This window comes from Podarcis raffonei, chromosome 4, assembly GCF_027172205.1.
Source record: "Podarcis raffonei isolate rPodRaf1 chromosome 4, rPodRaf1.pri, whole genome shotgun sequence".
NCBI lineage: Eukaryota > Metazoa > Chordata > Lepidosauria > Squamata > Lacertidae > Podarcis > Podarcis raffonei.
The window spans coordinates 95,575,651-95,591,594 of record NC_070605.1 but is presented as its reverse complement, the minus strand read 5'-3'; the positions used below and the strand labels follow the sequence as shown (position 1 = coordinate 95,591,594).

Below are 15,944 nucleotides of genomic sequence, written 5' to 3'. Positions count from 1 at the left end.
GGGAGCCACCGCAGAAAAGTCTCCTCCACCCTCCCGACCTCTGCTGGAAGAGGAACAGGAAGAAGGGAAGATGGTCCACCAGAAAAGTGCTGATTGCTTTTTTTCAAATCTCAGAAATAAGGTCCCAGATATTAGCTCTTGACTTCTCCAATTGAACCCAAGAACCCGAATAAGCCAGAGTGGAGAATAACTGGGGTTAGATGAAGACACCATCTGTCTCCCTTACCCTCTTCCTCCTTTTCCAGATTCCCCTCTAATCCCAGTTTTGATTATATCGGTGTGAACATGCAAGATTATATGGGTGTGAACATGCAAAAGCGCCTCCTTCCACTCTGGCCTGGCTGGCGTTGTTGCTGTAGCATCACTTTTAGCCAGGCACCTGTTACTTTTCTCTCTCCTTCGGTCTAAAGTTGGCGGCATGCATTTAAACGGGGGCGTCGTGGAGTGAGCCAGCAGCCCCGCTATACCTGAAAATGCAGACTGAATGAAGTTCGCGGACTCACGATTGATCTCTGGAAGAAAAGAACTTGAAGAAGGGAATAAATACCGCGATGCCCAACCGAAGTCCCAGTTAAGTCGCAGCGCTTGAATTTAAGCCGACTTTGGTGTCGCTGAACGACACTGGCTGGACAAAACACTCTGAATTTCAGTCCGGAGTGAAACCGATTTAAGTCGTGCTAGCACCAAGGAGACTTTAATCGGTTTAAATCCAGACACTGCGCCCACGCAGTCCATTCAAAGCGCCTTGTCCCTCTCTGGGAACTCTCCTTTAACTCTCACAGAGCTATAGTGCTCAGCACCCATAAGAACCACATTTCCCAAGATTCTTGGGCCAGAAGGAAGAGGAGAGAGATGTGTGTTTTAGACGTACTTTAAATGTGGATCGGTCTGACAGATGGCTGCAGCAATTCTTCACCTGAATATTTGGGGACGGGGAGGGTCACTTAAAGGAAAGGTGGATGAGTTCAGAAGCAAAAGGTTTGAGGGTTAGCTGCTAGACGGATGGCAGGTAGAGGGACAAATTTAAGGAGTAAGTCGCCCGGCAAAGCGACCTGATTTCAGAACTATCCGACGTGGGATGGGGGAAGTCTTACGCCCCACCCACTTCTGCACTCTTTGATCCGCGGCATCCTTTCATGGAAGTTAAAAAAAAAAAAAAGGCCCGTTGATTGAAAATGTATTAAATGAATTGAGCCTCTCCACCAAAAAAATCAGAAATCAAAGTAGCGCTGCTTAGGGTCGCATCCTCTGCAGAGCAGCATTCTACACGCAGTGATAACGTTTCCAAAGACATCCGAGGGGAGATTGGAGGAGCAGCCGCAGGAGGAACTCCCTACCGAAGTTGATGCTCTGAAGTGACCGAATTTCGGAATAAATCGTTTAAGAGAGCGAAAGGGAAAGTGCGAGGCGTGGTGAGGGGGGCTTCTTGCCTCCCCTTGCAAACTGCAACGGAAGAAATGCGCTTGTTGAACGTCCCCGTCCTCTTCGTGGGCGTAGCCAAGAGGGGGAAGGGAGGGGCTGCTGCCCCCCCAATCAATAATAATCAATAAAAATACGTAGCAAACTGAGGTTCTGCCCCCCTTTAACAAAAGGCCTGTCCCCGCTAACAAAAATCCTGGCTATGCCCATGCCGCTCGTACTGCCTGAGCGAGCCGGGGGAGGGGGCGACGTGGGCTCGGTGCTCCCCCCGGCTCCTTACCTCCTGCCCTCTCCCCCTCCTCCCACCCACGCTACTTCCCTCCCTCACCATCACCCGCCTTGTGGTATTGATCAGAGTTCACGGATCGAGGCAAAATAAGCTCTCCCCCCGCTCCCGTCCCGTCGATCAGCCTCGCCTTCGCCGGGGAAAGAGTTAATGGTCCCTGCCCGGCCGCTTGCTTCCACACACCGCGAAGGTAAGTCACAACCAAGCCCGCGCGCCGCCTACGTTCAAACCAGGCGAGCGGGTTTTCCCTTGACAGACAGACGGGCAAGTCAACGCGACGGCAGCCGGCCTAGCAGGTGATCTGGTAGCAGAGAAGCAAGGGGCCGGTGAATAGGAGACAAATATTGGGGGGGGACCGGGGTCTCCTTCTCCTCCGCCGTTAGCTCCCTAAGGATTTCGGGCCCTCCTCCTCAATTCAGGACCCCCCCTCCCCGCCAGTTAAGTCTGAATTGCCAAAGGGAACGGGGTGCGTTTGGATGCGCTCGTTATCTCTTCCCCTGCCTTCAGGATCTGTCCCGGGTCATTTTTCCCCGGTGCGCCCAGGTGTGCACCTCGGAACCAAGCGCCGCCTCCAGGTGGAAGAGCGTTTCCGAGAAAACTTCGCCAGGAAACTGTCGAGAGAGCACTTTTTTTTTCCGCGAGAGAGAGAGATCCGCGCGGACCAACTCTCTCTCTCTCCCCTTCGACGGGCAAGTTGCTCCTAGGAGAGGAAGAGGAGCGAGAGCCAACGAAGCGCGCGTTCAGTTTGGGGATCCTCGTGAGCGATCGCGGCCGTCGAGAAAGGGGGAGCCGTGGCGGCCCCGTCCGCCTCCTCTCCTCTGCTTCTTCGACAGGCGAAGCCGGATGGCCGACTTTTTCGGAAGAGGAGGGCGCAGGGTTTCCAAAAGGAAAGGTCCCGGAGAGATGACTCCGAGTGCGCACGCGCCCCGTTTTTCGGGGGGGCGGGCGGAGAGGGGAGGGAGAGAGGGAAACACCCCCCTGGCCCAGTCCCCGCCCCTCGAAGGCCTGCGGCGGCGTGAATGGGAGACGGAAACGCGCTCTCTTTAATCAATGGGACGCGGGGGAGGGAGGAGGGGAGGAGCCGAGGGGGGCCGCCCATTCACTCGCCTGACACCCCGCCCCCTCCTCCTCCTCCTCCTCCTCCCCCGCCTCCTGCCCCCAGATACACACGCTGCCCATGCACCATATAGGCGAGCCTAATGCCTTCGCCAGCGCACAGGGAGCAGAGGCTGCGTCTCGGAGGCAGCTGGCACCCAGCGCTAGGGCCAGATACGGATATAAATACAGATACGGAGAAGACGCTTCCAATCTAAGGGCTTTGCGCCTGGATCGTCCGTCGTCGACACCGGCCGCGTTTTCAGCTTTTGTTTTGTTTTGTTTTCCCCCTCCTCCCCCCTCCCTCGGCCGCCTTCCGGCCCCCACAGGCTCCCTCTAAACTTCAGCGGAGCGGGGCGGGAGGAGCGAGCGGGCAGAGGTGGAGCCGACGGGAACTTGCGGCAAGTTTGCAGCGAGATCCGGAGAGGAGCCGCTTGGCCGCCGCAAGAAGCGCGATCGCTGGCCGGCCGCCTTGACGCCGCCCGTCGTCTTCCTACTGCGCCCTCGACGGCTGCGAGGAGCTGGTCGTGACGAGCGCAGGAGGGGTGCTGGCTTCTGAGCAGCCCGGAGGGGGAAATCCAGCCCGGGATCTCGAGGGTCGTCAACCTGTTCCAGGAAGAGACCGGCGAGCGAGGATGACGGCCGGAGAGGAAGCGTCTTTCTCCCCGTCCACATAGGAAAGTTGACGGAGAGAGACGGGCGGGCACCGGACAGCCAGGCTGAGGGTCTCTGCGGGAAGCGGACAGCTCCCGTCCCCCTCTCTCTGGCAATCCAGATCGATTTTAGATTGGTGTATTGGACTCCAGAGAATAACACTCGTAACTAAGTTTTTTGGCCTGCTCGAACCGTCGGGTTTAAACTTTTCTCGGCGGCCAGTCATGCTGCCGGTGACGACAGTCCGGGGCTCCTTTGCTGTCCTCCAGTCGGCTGTCAAATGCCCCGATTCCCACCAAGAGTAAAGGCCAGTCGGACTTGGGTGTTGCAGGGAGCGCTTTGCATCTACTCGAGCTAAGGAGCGGGCCATTGGAGGGTGGGGGGCGTCGGGGAACGGGACCCGAGGAGCAGGAGGAGAACCGACGGCGCGCCTAACCACCGCCAGTTATAGGCCGTGGCAGGGAGACTGCGGCGGGCTTTTGCCGGAGCACGTTTCGGGGTTCGGAGAGAGGGGGCAGGCACCCCCGAATTTGGGCGTCCGGAGCGCAGGAGCCACCATTGATTTCCTCCGGGTGGCTCGCAGCGACGGGCTGGGCGCTGCCGCCGCCGCTGCCGCCGCTGCTGCTGCCGCCGCGGGCATGGCCAAGCCGGTGGACCACGTCAAGCGGCCCATGAACGCCTTCATGGTGTGGTCGCGGGCGCAGCGGCGCAAGATGGCTCAGGAGAACCCCAAGATGCACAACTCGGAGATCTCCAAGCGCCTGGGCGCCGAATGGAAGCTGCTGAGCGAGGCGGAGAAGCGGCCCTTCATCGACGAGGCCAAGCGCCTGCGGGCCATGCACATGAAGGAGCACCCCGATTACAAGTACCGGCCGCGGCGAAAGCCCAAGACGCTGCTCAAGAAGGACAAGTTCGCTTTCCCCGTCGTGCCCTACGGCTTGCCCGACGCCGCCGAGCATCACGCGCACCATCTCGGCCACCACCACCCGGCCCTCAAAGCGGGCGCCCTCCACGGCCACGAAGCCCTGCTGGCCAACCCGGAGAAGGCGGCCGCAGCCGCCGCAGCTGCGGCCGCGCGCGTCTTCTTCCCCCCGACGGCGGCCGCGGCTGCGGCGGCTGCTGCAGCGGCGGCTGCCGGCAGCCCTTACTCTCTGCTCGACCTGGGCTCCAAGATGGCAGCGGAAATCTCCTCGTCGGCGTCTGGAGGCTCGGGCGGAGGAGGCGCGGCGTCGGGGCTGCCCTACGCCTCATCGCTGGCTTACCCGACGGCTGGAGGCGCTTTCCACGCGGCGGCGGCGGCGGCTGCCGCGGCTGCGGCCAGCGGCGGCCACACTCACTCGCACCCGTCCCCGGGTAACCCGGGCTACATGATCCCCTGCAACTGCAGCGCCTGGCCCAGCCCGGGGCTCCAGCCGCCGCTGGCCTACATCCTCCTGCCGGGCATGGGCAAGCCCCAGCTGGACCCCTACCCCGCGGCCTATGCGGCGGCGCTATGACATCCTGCCCCCCACGTTGGACCCCTGTACAGAGGAAGCCTGTGGGGCGCCTGGGGGCTGGACTCCGACGCCGGACTCTAGCCGACGGGACCCTCTTCTTCCCAGCCTGATGCTGCTGTTGCCGCCGCCGCCGCGGGGCCCTCCAGCCATCTGCTCTACGGGGCCGCCGACTGGGGTGTCCGGACGAGAACATTTCGCCTCTCCATCCGTCTTGTCGCCTCCCTCGCCGTCCGTCCATGTCTCCAACCTGTTGCCTTCCCTTCCCCACTCCAGAATCTGCTCGCGCTGCTCCTCTCCTCGGGTTTCCTCGACGGATTTGTTGGAGGGTGATGGGTGGAGAGAGAGGAGAGAGGTCGTGCGTCTCCCGCTGGAGACGCTTCGGGTAGCCCGTTGCCTTGTCTCCTCGACGTCTCTTGGGATTGCCTTTTCCTTTTCTTTTCTCTCCCCTTAACCTCTCCTCCCCCAAATCCTACTCTCTCTCTCTCTCTCTCTCTCTCTCTCTCTCTCTCTCTCTCTCTCTCTCTCTCTCTCTCTCCCTCTCTCTCCCTCTCCACACCCCCTCTAAATCCTGCCCTATCCACAGTAGGTCCAGAAAAATGGACCCAAAGCCATCAGCCTTGACTCCACGCTGAACCAAGTGGACCAGGCGCGCACAGCTAACCACCCCGCGAAATAAGCAGAGTTTGATACCTCGCTTTATGAGGAGGAGATCGGGTCACTCAAAGGAGAATCAGTATGCACTCTCGTTGTTGATTTCCTCCTAGCTCCCCTCCCTTCGCCCTTTCCCCTTTTAATGTATACAGCAAAGTTCCCCATGACAACTTTTGTAATTCTGGAGAAGGGACCTGTAAATGTCTACATGCGCGTGGGAGCTTTAGGTGTAAGACTGCTTCGCTGTATTATCTGAGTCACTTTCTTTAAAAAAAATGAGATATAGATATATATATTGGCTGCGATCCTAAGCACACAGTACCTTGGTAATGGGTCTCGTTGCAATCAATGGGGCTTGTTTCCAAGCAAAACTGTGCAGGAGCTCGAGTGCCATAAATAGACAGCGCCAACCACAGCAAAACAACACCGAGGCGAATTGCAACAGACTGCGAAACTCCTTTTGGGGGGGTTTCGGAGTTCAAACTAAAAATAAAAATCAGACTTCTTGTCTGAGAGATAATTCTATACTTTCTGTGATGTTGGCGTATCCAAAACCGCTGTGTTTCGAGCGAAGACGTTTGAAATCCGCTCCCTTTCGGACACCTTCTTACGGCAAAACCTGGAGTGCTTCCATGCGATTTGGCCCGACTGGGGAGGTGGGGGAGGGAGAAAATATTCTTCTTATTATTATTTTAAATAAAAGCATACAGGATTCAGTTGCAGGAAATGATTTTGGAGGGCGGGGGAAGTCATTCTGAGCAATCTCTTCCATCATGACAATTTTCGTTTACTTTTGTAATGTGTATATTTGGATTAATGTTTGTGATTCAAGTTGGCTAACCTGTATTTAGTTCCCTTTCCTTTTGTTTTTCGCTTTCTGTAATATAAGGTTTTTGGAGGGGGGGTAAGTTTTTAAGTATTGGTTTTAACATTTGACGTGTATAAATGAGTTTGCTGGTGTGTTCTAATTTAAAATTAGACGTCTAAGCTATATCTGTACATTTAGAATCCGACTTACCACTCTGTTCATTTTGGAACAATGAGTTTAAATAAAAGCCTGAAGCAGGGGAAAGAGAAAATACTCTATTTCTTGTTGAGTTACTTACAAGATTTTAATCTCAATTGCCCTTACCTGCCTAGGCCAGGTGAAGTGTAAGGTATCCTCCAAAGACTTTCTTTGTTTCGCTTTTGAATAGATTGACTAGGAAATCTAAATCAGACCATTGTAAGGTAGAACTAAACCCTGATTTATCACATTTGAAATCGTGAATAGGAAAGTAGGGTTCCCCCCCTTAAAAAAATAAATCCAAGTAGCTCTATTATGTGGGGGATGGGTGGGTGAAGAAAAAGAAACAGCATTCATTTGTTGGTTGGATAAGACACACAGGGAACCCTGAACCGGTTTCCGTGTAGTGTTTTCAGAGTAGAAAGTTGTTTGCCGGCTCTGTCTTCCCACTACAAAGGGTTTCTCTGCTTCAAATCTGTGCACTTTGCTAAAAGTATCCTTGGGATATTTCTTATATTGCACACCTTGAGGTCGTCACCTGGCGCGCAGGACATGCCGTCCGGGCCTGTTTGTTTTCAGTCTGAAGCAAATAATTAAAAGCAGAGCGAATGGGGAGCCACCCCGGTTAAATAACCTTTTTTAAGGACCATTGATTTCAGCGGCCAACGTTTGCATGCCGCCCTGTTAAAAATCAGCGGGCACTTACTTTGACGCTGCACCCCTAAAAAAAAACCCTTAAAATTTCATCCAGGTAAGCACATATCAGGTCGGTGTGCCCAGGTGCAATTCTTGGCAACCTGGACTTGGAAGTGTTTCTCGCTCCGGTTACTTTCGAGAATCCATCCTCAGGGCTGGGGTGGCACTCGGTTTCCATTGAGCCGGTTTCTTAATTTGTTGAGGAGAAAAAGGAGGATGGAGAAAGGCTCATTGAGCAAGCCTAAAAGGGAGGGGGGGCTACCACTTCACCCAACGGAAGGGGAATCAGCTAGAAATTAAGCCCCCTTCAATCAATTTCAGCTTCCAAATCTATTTTATTAGCTCGGAGACGTTAGCTCCCTGTTCCAAGGCTGGGCCCAACGTTTGCTTAGGAAGGGATTTCTTCTTGCAACTCCCCTCCTCGCTGGACGAAATTGAGTTTCCTTGTGCAACACCCCCTCCTCGCTGGACGAAATCTCCAGCGCCATTCTTGGCACGGTTGCTTGGAGGCAAGTCCCGCGGAAAAAGCAAGCGGGTCTCTTGCTCCCAAGCAAATGGGCACCGGCGTGCACACGTGCGATTTCGTCCCAAGCGCGTCTTTGACTCGGAAAGAGCTTCAGTGGGAGAATCTCAACCGAGTATGCAGAGGACTGGAGCCTTGGTTTTCGAAATGAAATGTGTGTGTGCATTTTGCGAGGTCGGTGGAATTCTGCGTGAAAGGTGGGAAACACGTCCGAGCAAGGAAGTCTTTCCTGACCTGGCACTGCTCATTAAAGCGATCTTCCTTTGTCGCCACTCCAGCTGTCCCCCCACCCTAAGTGAATTCATATGGTTAGGAGCGATTATGCAAAACTAACTCGGACTGTCCAGGGGTAATTAGCCCTGACACGGTTAATTAAATCCCTTTCAGGGCCCGCCATCCTCCACCCCCTCCTTTTGTGGCAGCCCATCATTGCTTCACATGGAACTTCCTGCTGCTCTCTAGAAATCCCAGCCCTAAATCTTCCCTGACCCCCCTCTCTGTTCTGTGGACTCTCCTTGGACTCCAGGACCCGGGAGGCACCGCTGGCTTCTTCTTAGGCGCCGTAGGGCCTTATTTGTTAACTCCTAAGGCCCGTCGAGGGGGTGTTCACCAACGGAGAACTTATAAAGGGTGGCTCCCCCTCCTCTCCACCCCAGAAACCCCTTTGCAATGCACGTGGAAATGGCGTTTCTCATCCGCCTTGGACAAGAACGCCGAACGAGGGGGCAGAAATTGCTCCAGATTAATCAACCTGCCCCAAGATTAATCAATCTTGTCCACTTTTACTGAGATGTAAATCGATTGGCAGGACTGACCGAAGCCCTAAAGGATCCTCCATCCTCTATTAATAGCAATAATGCACGTTGTGATCTTGTGTATGCAACCGTGGTAAACTTTCGACCAACTTTGCCGCCTGAAGCGTCTTAGAAAGGAATAAACAGAAGGGTGAATCGTTTGTTTTCCCCGATAAGCGGGGCTGTGCGTGGAAATTAGTCCCACCAACAGGCTCATTAGTAAGGCAGCCTTACTGCTAAGTAAATGGTTTTAGTTTTAATTTCTTCGCATTCCGCTCGGGACAGGGACCCTGGCAGTCAACCGTTTTTTGCCCAAGGATCGGTGGCTTTTGCAAGATCAGAATTTCCCCTTGCAAAGTTCAAGCGTGCAAAACGTTTCAAAAGAGGAAGCGAACTGGCCCAGGGCTGGCGCAGAGATCAAGCTCTGGTACTGTTCTTCACCCAAGGGCGGGGGTGATCCCAGCCACCACCGCCTAGCAATTAATTTGCAACGACGTTGTCCACGGTCTCCAAGTATTTGAATAAATACTTGAAGCAGCCATCTCTTAATTGCAGTCTGGGTTAAACAGAGACCGATGAAAGTATGGAATGGGGGTGTGTATGTGTGTTTTTAAAAACGGGCAACTTGTTTCCTAATGGCCCCGTCCCTTTCCTTACTCCCGTACCTCCCGCCCCACGCCGTGGAAGGGAACCCAGATTTCTCCCGTGCAGGTCACTTCCGAAGATTCCTGGAAAGAATGCAGAGGAGGCGAAGATTCCACCAGAGAACGGCAAGAGCGCCAACATTCCACCAGAGAACACCGGAGAGCTCAAGATTCCACCAGGGTCCCTTCGACGACAGGAGTTAGAGACGGAGCGGCGGGCGGCGCGACCGTCGGGGAAGATAACACTTCAGACCTGGAGATCTGGAGCCCCCCCAGATGGGACGGAGGAGGCGACGGCCTCTTGGAGGGGGACCCCGGACGGCGCGCAGCACTTTTGCCCGGAATGAGGACGACACCGCCCGTCCCCCCGAGCACCAGTCGCCCCCCCCGGGCCACTCACTGCTTTAGAAACTTTCCTAATCTCCCCCTCGCCCCTATCCACCCCCCCCACCCGGCCCTTCCCTTTCTCTCCTCCCTCCCGGTATCCCTCAAAGGTCACCACTTCCCTTTTCAAAGACTGATATTATTAATTCGCGGACAATTTCCCTCTCCTCCGCAAGCTCCTTTTCCTCTCCCCCCCTCTTATTCCCCCCCACCCCCCTCTCTCTCACACACACAAGGGAAATGGGGGCAGGGAGAGAAGGGACCAAATCGAGAAACGCTCTCTTTCTCCCCCCCTTCCCTTTCTCCTCTTTTTTTTGTTCTGCAGTGGGAGCGTTTAGACTGTCGAGGGGCTTTTTTGTGCCAGAACAAAACCAGGGGTTGGGAGGTTCTGTGAGGGTGTTGTTTGTTGAAGTGGAGCTAAGAGAAAGCGGCGGCTTTCTCCTCTTTGTGAAGAAACCAATCAGTGGTATTTGGAAAACTGTTAGCATTGTGCATTTCTTCTGTGCCCATTGTAAAGCAGTTCTTTTCACAAGGCTTCTTCTTCTTCTCCTCTTCTTTTCTTTCTTTTTCTTCTTCTCGGGCTTTTTTTCTTCTCTCTCTCTCTCTCTTTTTTTAGCCGATCCAGCTGGCCAGACTGAATAGCGGTGCAATTGTGTACACGCTTTGTCCCTCCGGCCCTTCAAGTAGCCCCCTTTGAATAGACTAAGTTGACACTGCATGACAGAGAAACAACATAATAAAAAATACATGAGCCCCTGAATGGGAACAGGCGCATAAATAAATAAAATGGGTGACCAAAACTGGATAAACTGAATGACAAAACGGTGAAAGGGGAACAAAAAGATATTTAACACGCTAGATTAGCATTAGAATGCCATCGACAAGACTGAACAATTGATGAATAGGGTTACCGGCGAAGAAAGAAAGAAACTAAATGCCCTTTGAATAGATTTTTTTTTTTTTTGCGTGTGTGTGTGTGTGTCGAGGGCACTGAATAGAATATGCTTCTTGCAAGACTGAATGAGAAAAGGTAAAAATGAAGCTATGCAAATTGGGGGAGAAAATGGGCGTGCGTGTGTATACGCGGTTATGCATATAGACATGCACACGCATATAAGCACATATGCATGCGCGCGGGTATATGTTTGAGAGATGCGCATCTACGCATGCATACGCATATCCTTGCACGCGCACACACTGCACTGGCAGATGCTTACAGCAAGCCGAATTACTGAATACAGATAGCCATATGCGGGGCATAATACAAACATACATCCTAGCTGGGGATATGTACGCACATCTATGCATATTTATTTATATATCACACGCACTTTATTTTTAATTGAATGGTTTTTCCCCAGCTTTGCGTGTGTGAGAGAGAGGTAGAGGGAGAGAGAGAGAGAGAGACCCTTGCAATTTAGGATTTATAAGGTATCGCAGCAATACCCGCGCTTCTTTGCATAGTCTTGGAACTGGAATCAAATAACTGGACTGATCGTAGCCATTTCCCGAGGCCTAACTCTTTGACGAAGGAGCGGATCTCCACGCACCCATCACTAATCTTACCCAGACAGGTTAAGTTCCCGCGAACTGACCTCAAATCCCGCCCGGTCCTGAAATTCAGCGAGCGAATCCTGGAGGTTGCTGCTGCTGCCTGCGCGCAAATCACATCTTATTAGCTCTCTGGTTCTCTAGTTATTTATTTCGTTTTTTTCGAAGTGTCGCGTTTGTGGGAAGGATGGCAAGCCCCCGTTTGGGAATGTGAAGTGGTGAAGAACTTTTCGGGAGATGTAGCTAAGGAGAATTAGGACAGAACCCCGAAAAGTTTGCAGAGAGTTTTTGCAGTCTTTTTGTGGGGTGCTGAGGAACAAAACACTGCAGCCTATGATCTATCTTGCTCTCGGCTAGAAACTGTAGGCACACATACAGGAGCGGAAAAGCCTTTCCGCCGCCTTCTGTGGTCCATAGAAATGACGAGAAAACGTCCTTCGAGCATCCTTCCTCCCTTGGCTCTCTTTGTGGTCTGAGCAATATATGGCTGACCCGCGTCAGGATGATGCGTGTGGAGGGCGTGCTTTCTCGAGTTGGTGCGTGTTTGCTGGAAGAGGGTCGGGAACTGGGTCTTAGGGCCTTTCCGCTCCCTCCGATGCTTCCCCCACTTCTGCTCCCTCCTGAGGAACCAGATACTATTTGTTTCTTGTTTAAAAAAAAGCAGTTTCCTTCTTTATAGCCCCCGTAAAGCTGAAGTTTAGCTAAATGTTTCTCGACGTGTCTCCCCGAGAACCTGCTGTTCTCAGCCGCTTTCTGACGTTTTGAAAACTCGCCTAGTTTCCAGCATATAAGAGCGCACCTTTTCTCATGCGAACAGGTGCGTGATGCGCGCGTTGCCTGCAGCGAGCGGGAACGACCCCTTTTCAACGGGAGAGAGTCTGTTTCGATTTTGCACCGCTGTTGCAGGCGAGGGCCGCTCCTGCCTTGAACCTGGACCTGAGGAAGCCTCCTGCAAGTATATGCCGCGTTTCTCTGGGGGAGGAGACCCCTCTTTGTGTCCTCTAAACAGGGTGTGTGTGGGGAGGAAAGTGAAGTAGAAACCTAGTCCGATTCAGTCGCACTGAATCCCAAATAAACCGAAGTGGAATCGGATTGCAACAGGCATCCATTCCCCAGCCCACCCGCAATAAGTTAATTCGGTGAAAGACGATCACAGGTCGGAGTACGTTTTCTGCACTTAAATCCACCCCCCGGGCTGTAGTGCTTTAAACCTTCGTGAAGTATACTGTCATATCATAGACGCACACACGTGTAATTCCATAGGGATTCCTTTTTTTATTTTTCTTCTCATTTCGTCCTTAGAAAGAACACCCCCCCCCCATTCATTGAAACTTTCGCATCCACAGACCCAGGGAATTTGCCGGCTGCTTCTGAAAACAAGGTTATCCTCTACCACGCGCGCGCACACCGAAAGTGACACTTGTTTGAGAAAATTGACGTCGAGGGTGCCACGTACAAACACAGCCGCCTCGCTCCTCGGAGTTTCCTCCTCGCGCCTGGCTCTTTCTTTCTTTCCATTTGGAAGAGAGGAGAACCCAGGGTTGTCAGGGAGCCTTTGAAGAATCCCTAACAACAGCCTGAGTTAGCTGTGGGCACAGCAATGTACATAATTTCTTTCCGCCCGCTCCCCCGCCCCGTCGGAAGCCCGGAGGATGCAAGTTGGCTTTCGCTGGTTTCAGAAATAAAAACTGTGCTTCCTGATCTCGATTCGCTTTCCTTCCAGCCGCACCCCCCAGCTCACCTCGCCAGTCCTGAGACTTCTTAGGTGAGTGAAAGGAATGAAGCAGTCATTGTAAACACCTCGTTGCTTTTTCTGAATGTGCTTATTATCATATTAGCAGAGGAGTAAGAGACACACAGCGCATTACTCATCCAGCGCCTCTAGGCAAAGAATTCTCCTATTGAGATCAACCAGTATAACCAGATTTCTTATGGGAAATTACAGAAGGCAGCTTTAAACGCTTCTCCCGGAAAGAGATTGCCAGTCCCCTTTCTCCTCTCTCTCTCCCCCCCCCATCAGCTACAAGCAAAAAAAGTAATTAGCTATTTACAGCTCAAGACTTGGAATTCAGCAAAGAGAAGAAGTGGGAGGGAGAGAGAGATGGAAATCACATGGAGCACTCCAGAGGAGAGGGGCGAGGAGTGGCGGGCTGTGATTGGGATCCTGGCCACACTGAATGGAGAACAAGTCCTGTAGAACTCAGTGGAACTTGCGCTGGTGTAAACACACAAAGGGTCATGCTGTGCATATTGCTATGGGTAGCATAACATACAGGAATTAAAAAAAAATATGTCAGGAAAGTGATAGGAATAATGTTGGCCTTTTGAAAAGGTGTGATCAAAGGAGCAGGAGGAGATCTCTGTCCTCTTAGCACCTCCTAAATTCCTAAATTCCTTCATAGATTCCCCCCTCCCATGGGCATAAGAGAGACTTACATGTGTAGATCATAGATTACGTCCTGGTTCACACATGCATGCATATTACTTGATTACTCTGCAGTTGATTACTGTATAATTTGGGCTGGGTCACACCCACATTATTCGTAATTTGATGAATGTGAAATTTACAGCCTGTCAGTGTGTAGTTGGGCCACCACAGATATAATGGTACAGATAGCACCTCACACCACCTCAAATGCAAAAGCCGACTTTCCAAAGGAGCCCGGTCACATGTTTAGCTGCCGGTCATGCATGAGGCAGTCCTTGATGCTGACTGCATCAAAAACACTGGTGTTTCTGTCTTGTTTTATAGGCAATGGGAAAGTACATTAAAGTTCCATCTCTGTATCTGTAATGGCCCATTCACACCTGCAAGTTATCATGATGCTAAGTGACTGGCAGGTCAAGGAGCCCTGTAAACTGCATGCATATTGTTTCCCATAAAATGGATGCTAATTGCTTCTGCATATGTTGGGAAACTGCAATGGGTTCTGGCCTCTAGGTTGCACACAGGTTTCCTACATGCTATAGCCTCCATGCCATAATCATAAACTTATTGCAATATCTCCATGTAGGAGCTCGGTATCATCAGCTTTCCACATATTGCATTGCCATCTCTTTCTCTCCTTTTAATACTTATCATGAAGGGATAAACATCTCAAAACAATTATAGTACATCATTATGGTGTCTATATAGTAGAAAAATCATTACAGCAACCTTCCAGAGGAGACCAAACTTAAGATGCACACACACACTATACAATTAAAGCAAATTCAAAGCACATTTCCCCCTCAAAAATTACGGGAGCTACAATTCTCAGCAACCCTTGACAAACTGTAGTGCCCAGAGTTCTTGGAGGGGTGGGATGGGGGAATGTTTTTGGGGTGTGCTTTAAAGGTATACAGTGGTACTTCAGGTTACATATGCTTCAGGTTACATACGCTTCAGGTTATAGACTCTGCTAACCCAGAAATAGTACCTCGGGTTAAGAACTTTGCTTCAGGATGAGAACAGAAATCGTGCTCCAGCAGCACGGCAGCAGCAGGAGGTCCCATTAGCTAAAGTGGTGCTTCAGGTTAAGAACAGTTTCAGGTTAAGAACGGACCTCCAGAATGAATTAAGTACTTAACCTGAGGTACCACTGTAATGTGTATGGTGCCTTGCAAATAAAGATGATAATAATCAAATAATGATAATGCAAGAGTGTGTGTTTTTCAGTGTGTGACCAGAAAGCCATGGTTTACTTTTTTCCAACACTGTCCCCCATTTTCCAGTCCATTTATGCTGTTCCATAGAATTTAATGGGAGCCTGTTTGCAAAAATCAAGCCCGTTCCCAGCTCTGCATAGCTCCATCCCAAGTTCTGCTTCTTGGTCTTCCTGGACTGTGGTGGAATCTTCATATCCAGGTCTTGTATGCTGAGGTTATCTTAAGACCCATCAGGTTTAATGAGGGTGGGTGGGAATAAAGCATGCCATCCCTTTTATCTATCCACATTTACTACCCCTAATCAAGACTGTCCAATCCCAATCCTGAAACGCACAGCATTAGAAACAAACTATCACCTTTACGTTTTTATCACAGTGCATCTGACTCTGCAGGAGTGATGGCTTAGTGGTGGAACAGAAGGTAGGTTAGAATCTGCTGATAGGAGGAATTATGAAAAGAAAATCTCTGGTAGATCTCTGGGTAATTTGCAGCACATCAGCAAGTGCTTCTGTTCTGATTCTCAACTATTTTACAATGCCAATCACACCACGACTTTTTCTATCTACATTCCACTACTGAAATGCAAAAGGTAATGAGGAGTGGGATGTGTTTGAAAGGACTGTGAGCTCCATTCAGTTCTGGTACTGAAAAGAATGTCCTAGGCTTAGCATCTGCTCAGAGGCACACTATTCTATAACTCTGATTTTAGATGTGACTCTGTTTGGTAGAAGATCTTGGGGTTCTAGCAAAACACCAAGTCGATCTGGCAAGTCTGCCCACCTCTGTGGTATGCTGCACGGCTTGGCTGCAGGAGGTCCATATGGGGAGGTCCATTCATGATATCGCCTGTTTAAAAGGGTCTTGGGTAGCATCGCTGGGTAAAGACCTCTGCCTGGAGATCCTGGTCAGCAGGTGCTACCCAGAGCAGGCAGCACATTGGACCAGTGGCGCAAGACAGCTTTGTGTGTTAGAAAGGTTGGAGGACGTTTCTATGTTAATAGGATTCTCTATATCAGTGTTTTTCAACCACTGTTCCGCGGCACACTAGTGTGCCGCGAGATGTTGCCTGGTGTGCCGTGGGAAAAATTGAAAAATTC

At 51.6% G+C, this 15,944-nt stretch overlaps 1 protein-coding gene and 1 long non-coding RNA gene across 3 annotated transcripts; both read left to right on the top strand.

Moving 5' to 3' along the window:
* The first annotated feature begins 1,773 nt into the window (after positions 1-1,773).
* LOC128411947 (uncharacterized) lies at positions 1,774-15,074 on the top strand. Of its 2 annotated transcripts, XR_008329982.1 has the most exons (4): positions 1,774-1,895; positions 12,923-12,964; positions 13,952-14,040; positions 14,914-15,074. It is a non-coding gene; the product is annotated as an uncharacterized LOC128411947 (long non-coding RNA). The 2 variants fall into 2 exon arrangements; XR_008329981.1 differs by lacking the exon at positions 14,914-15,074 and having other exon boundaries at positions 13,952-14,227.
* On the top strand, positions 2,847-5,411 carry SOX21 (SRY-box transcription factor 21). Its single transcript, XM_053384574.1, has one exon. The coding sequence runs from the start codon at positions 4,093-4,095 to the stop codon at positions 4,948-4,950; it is 858 nt and encodes a 285-aa protein (XP_053240549.1). The 5' UTR covers positions 2,847-4,092; the 3' UTR covers positions 4,951-5,411.
* Positions 15,075-15,944: the final 870 nt, after the last annotated feature.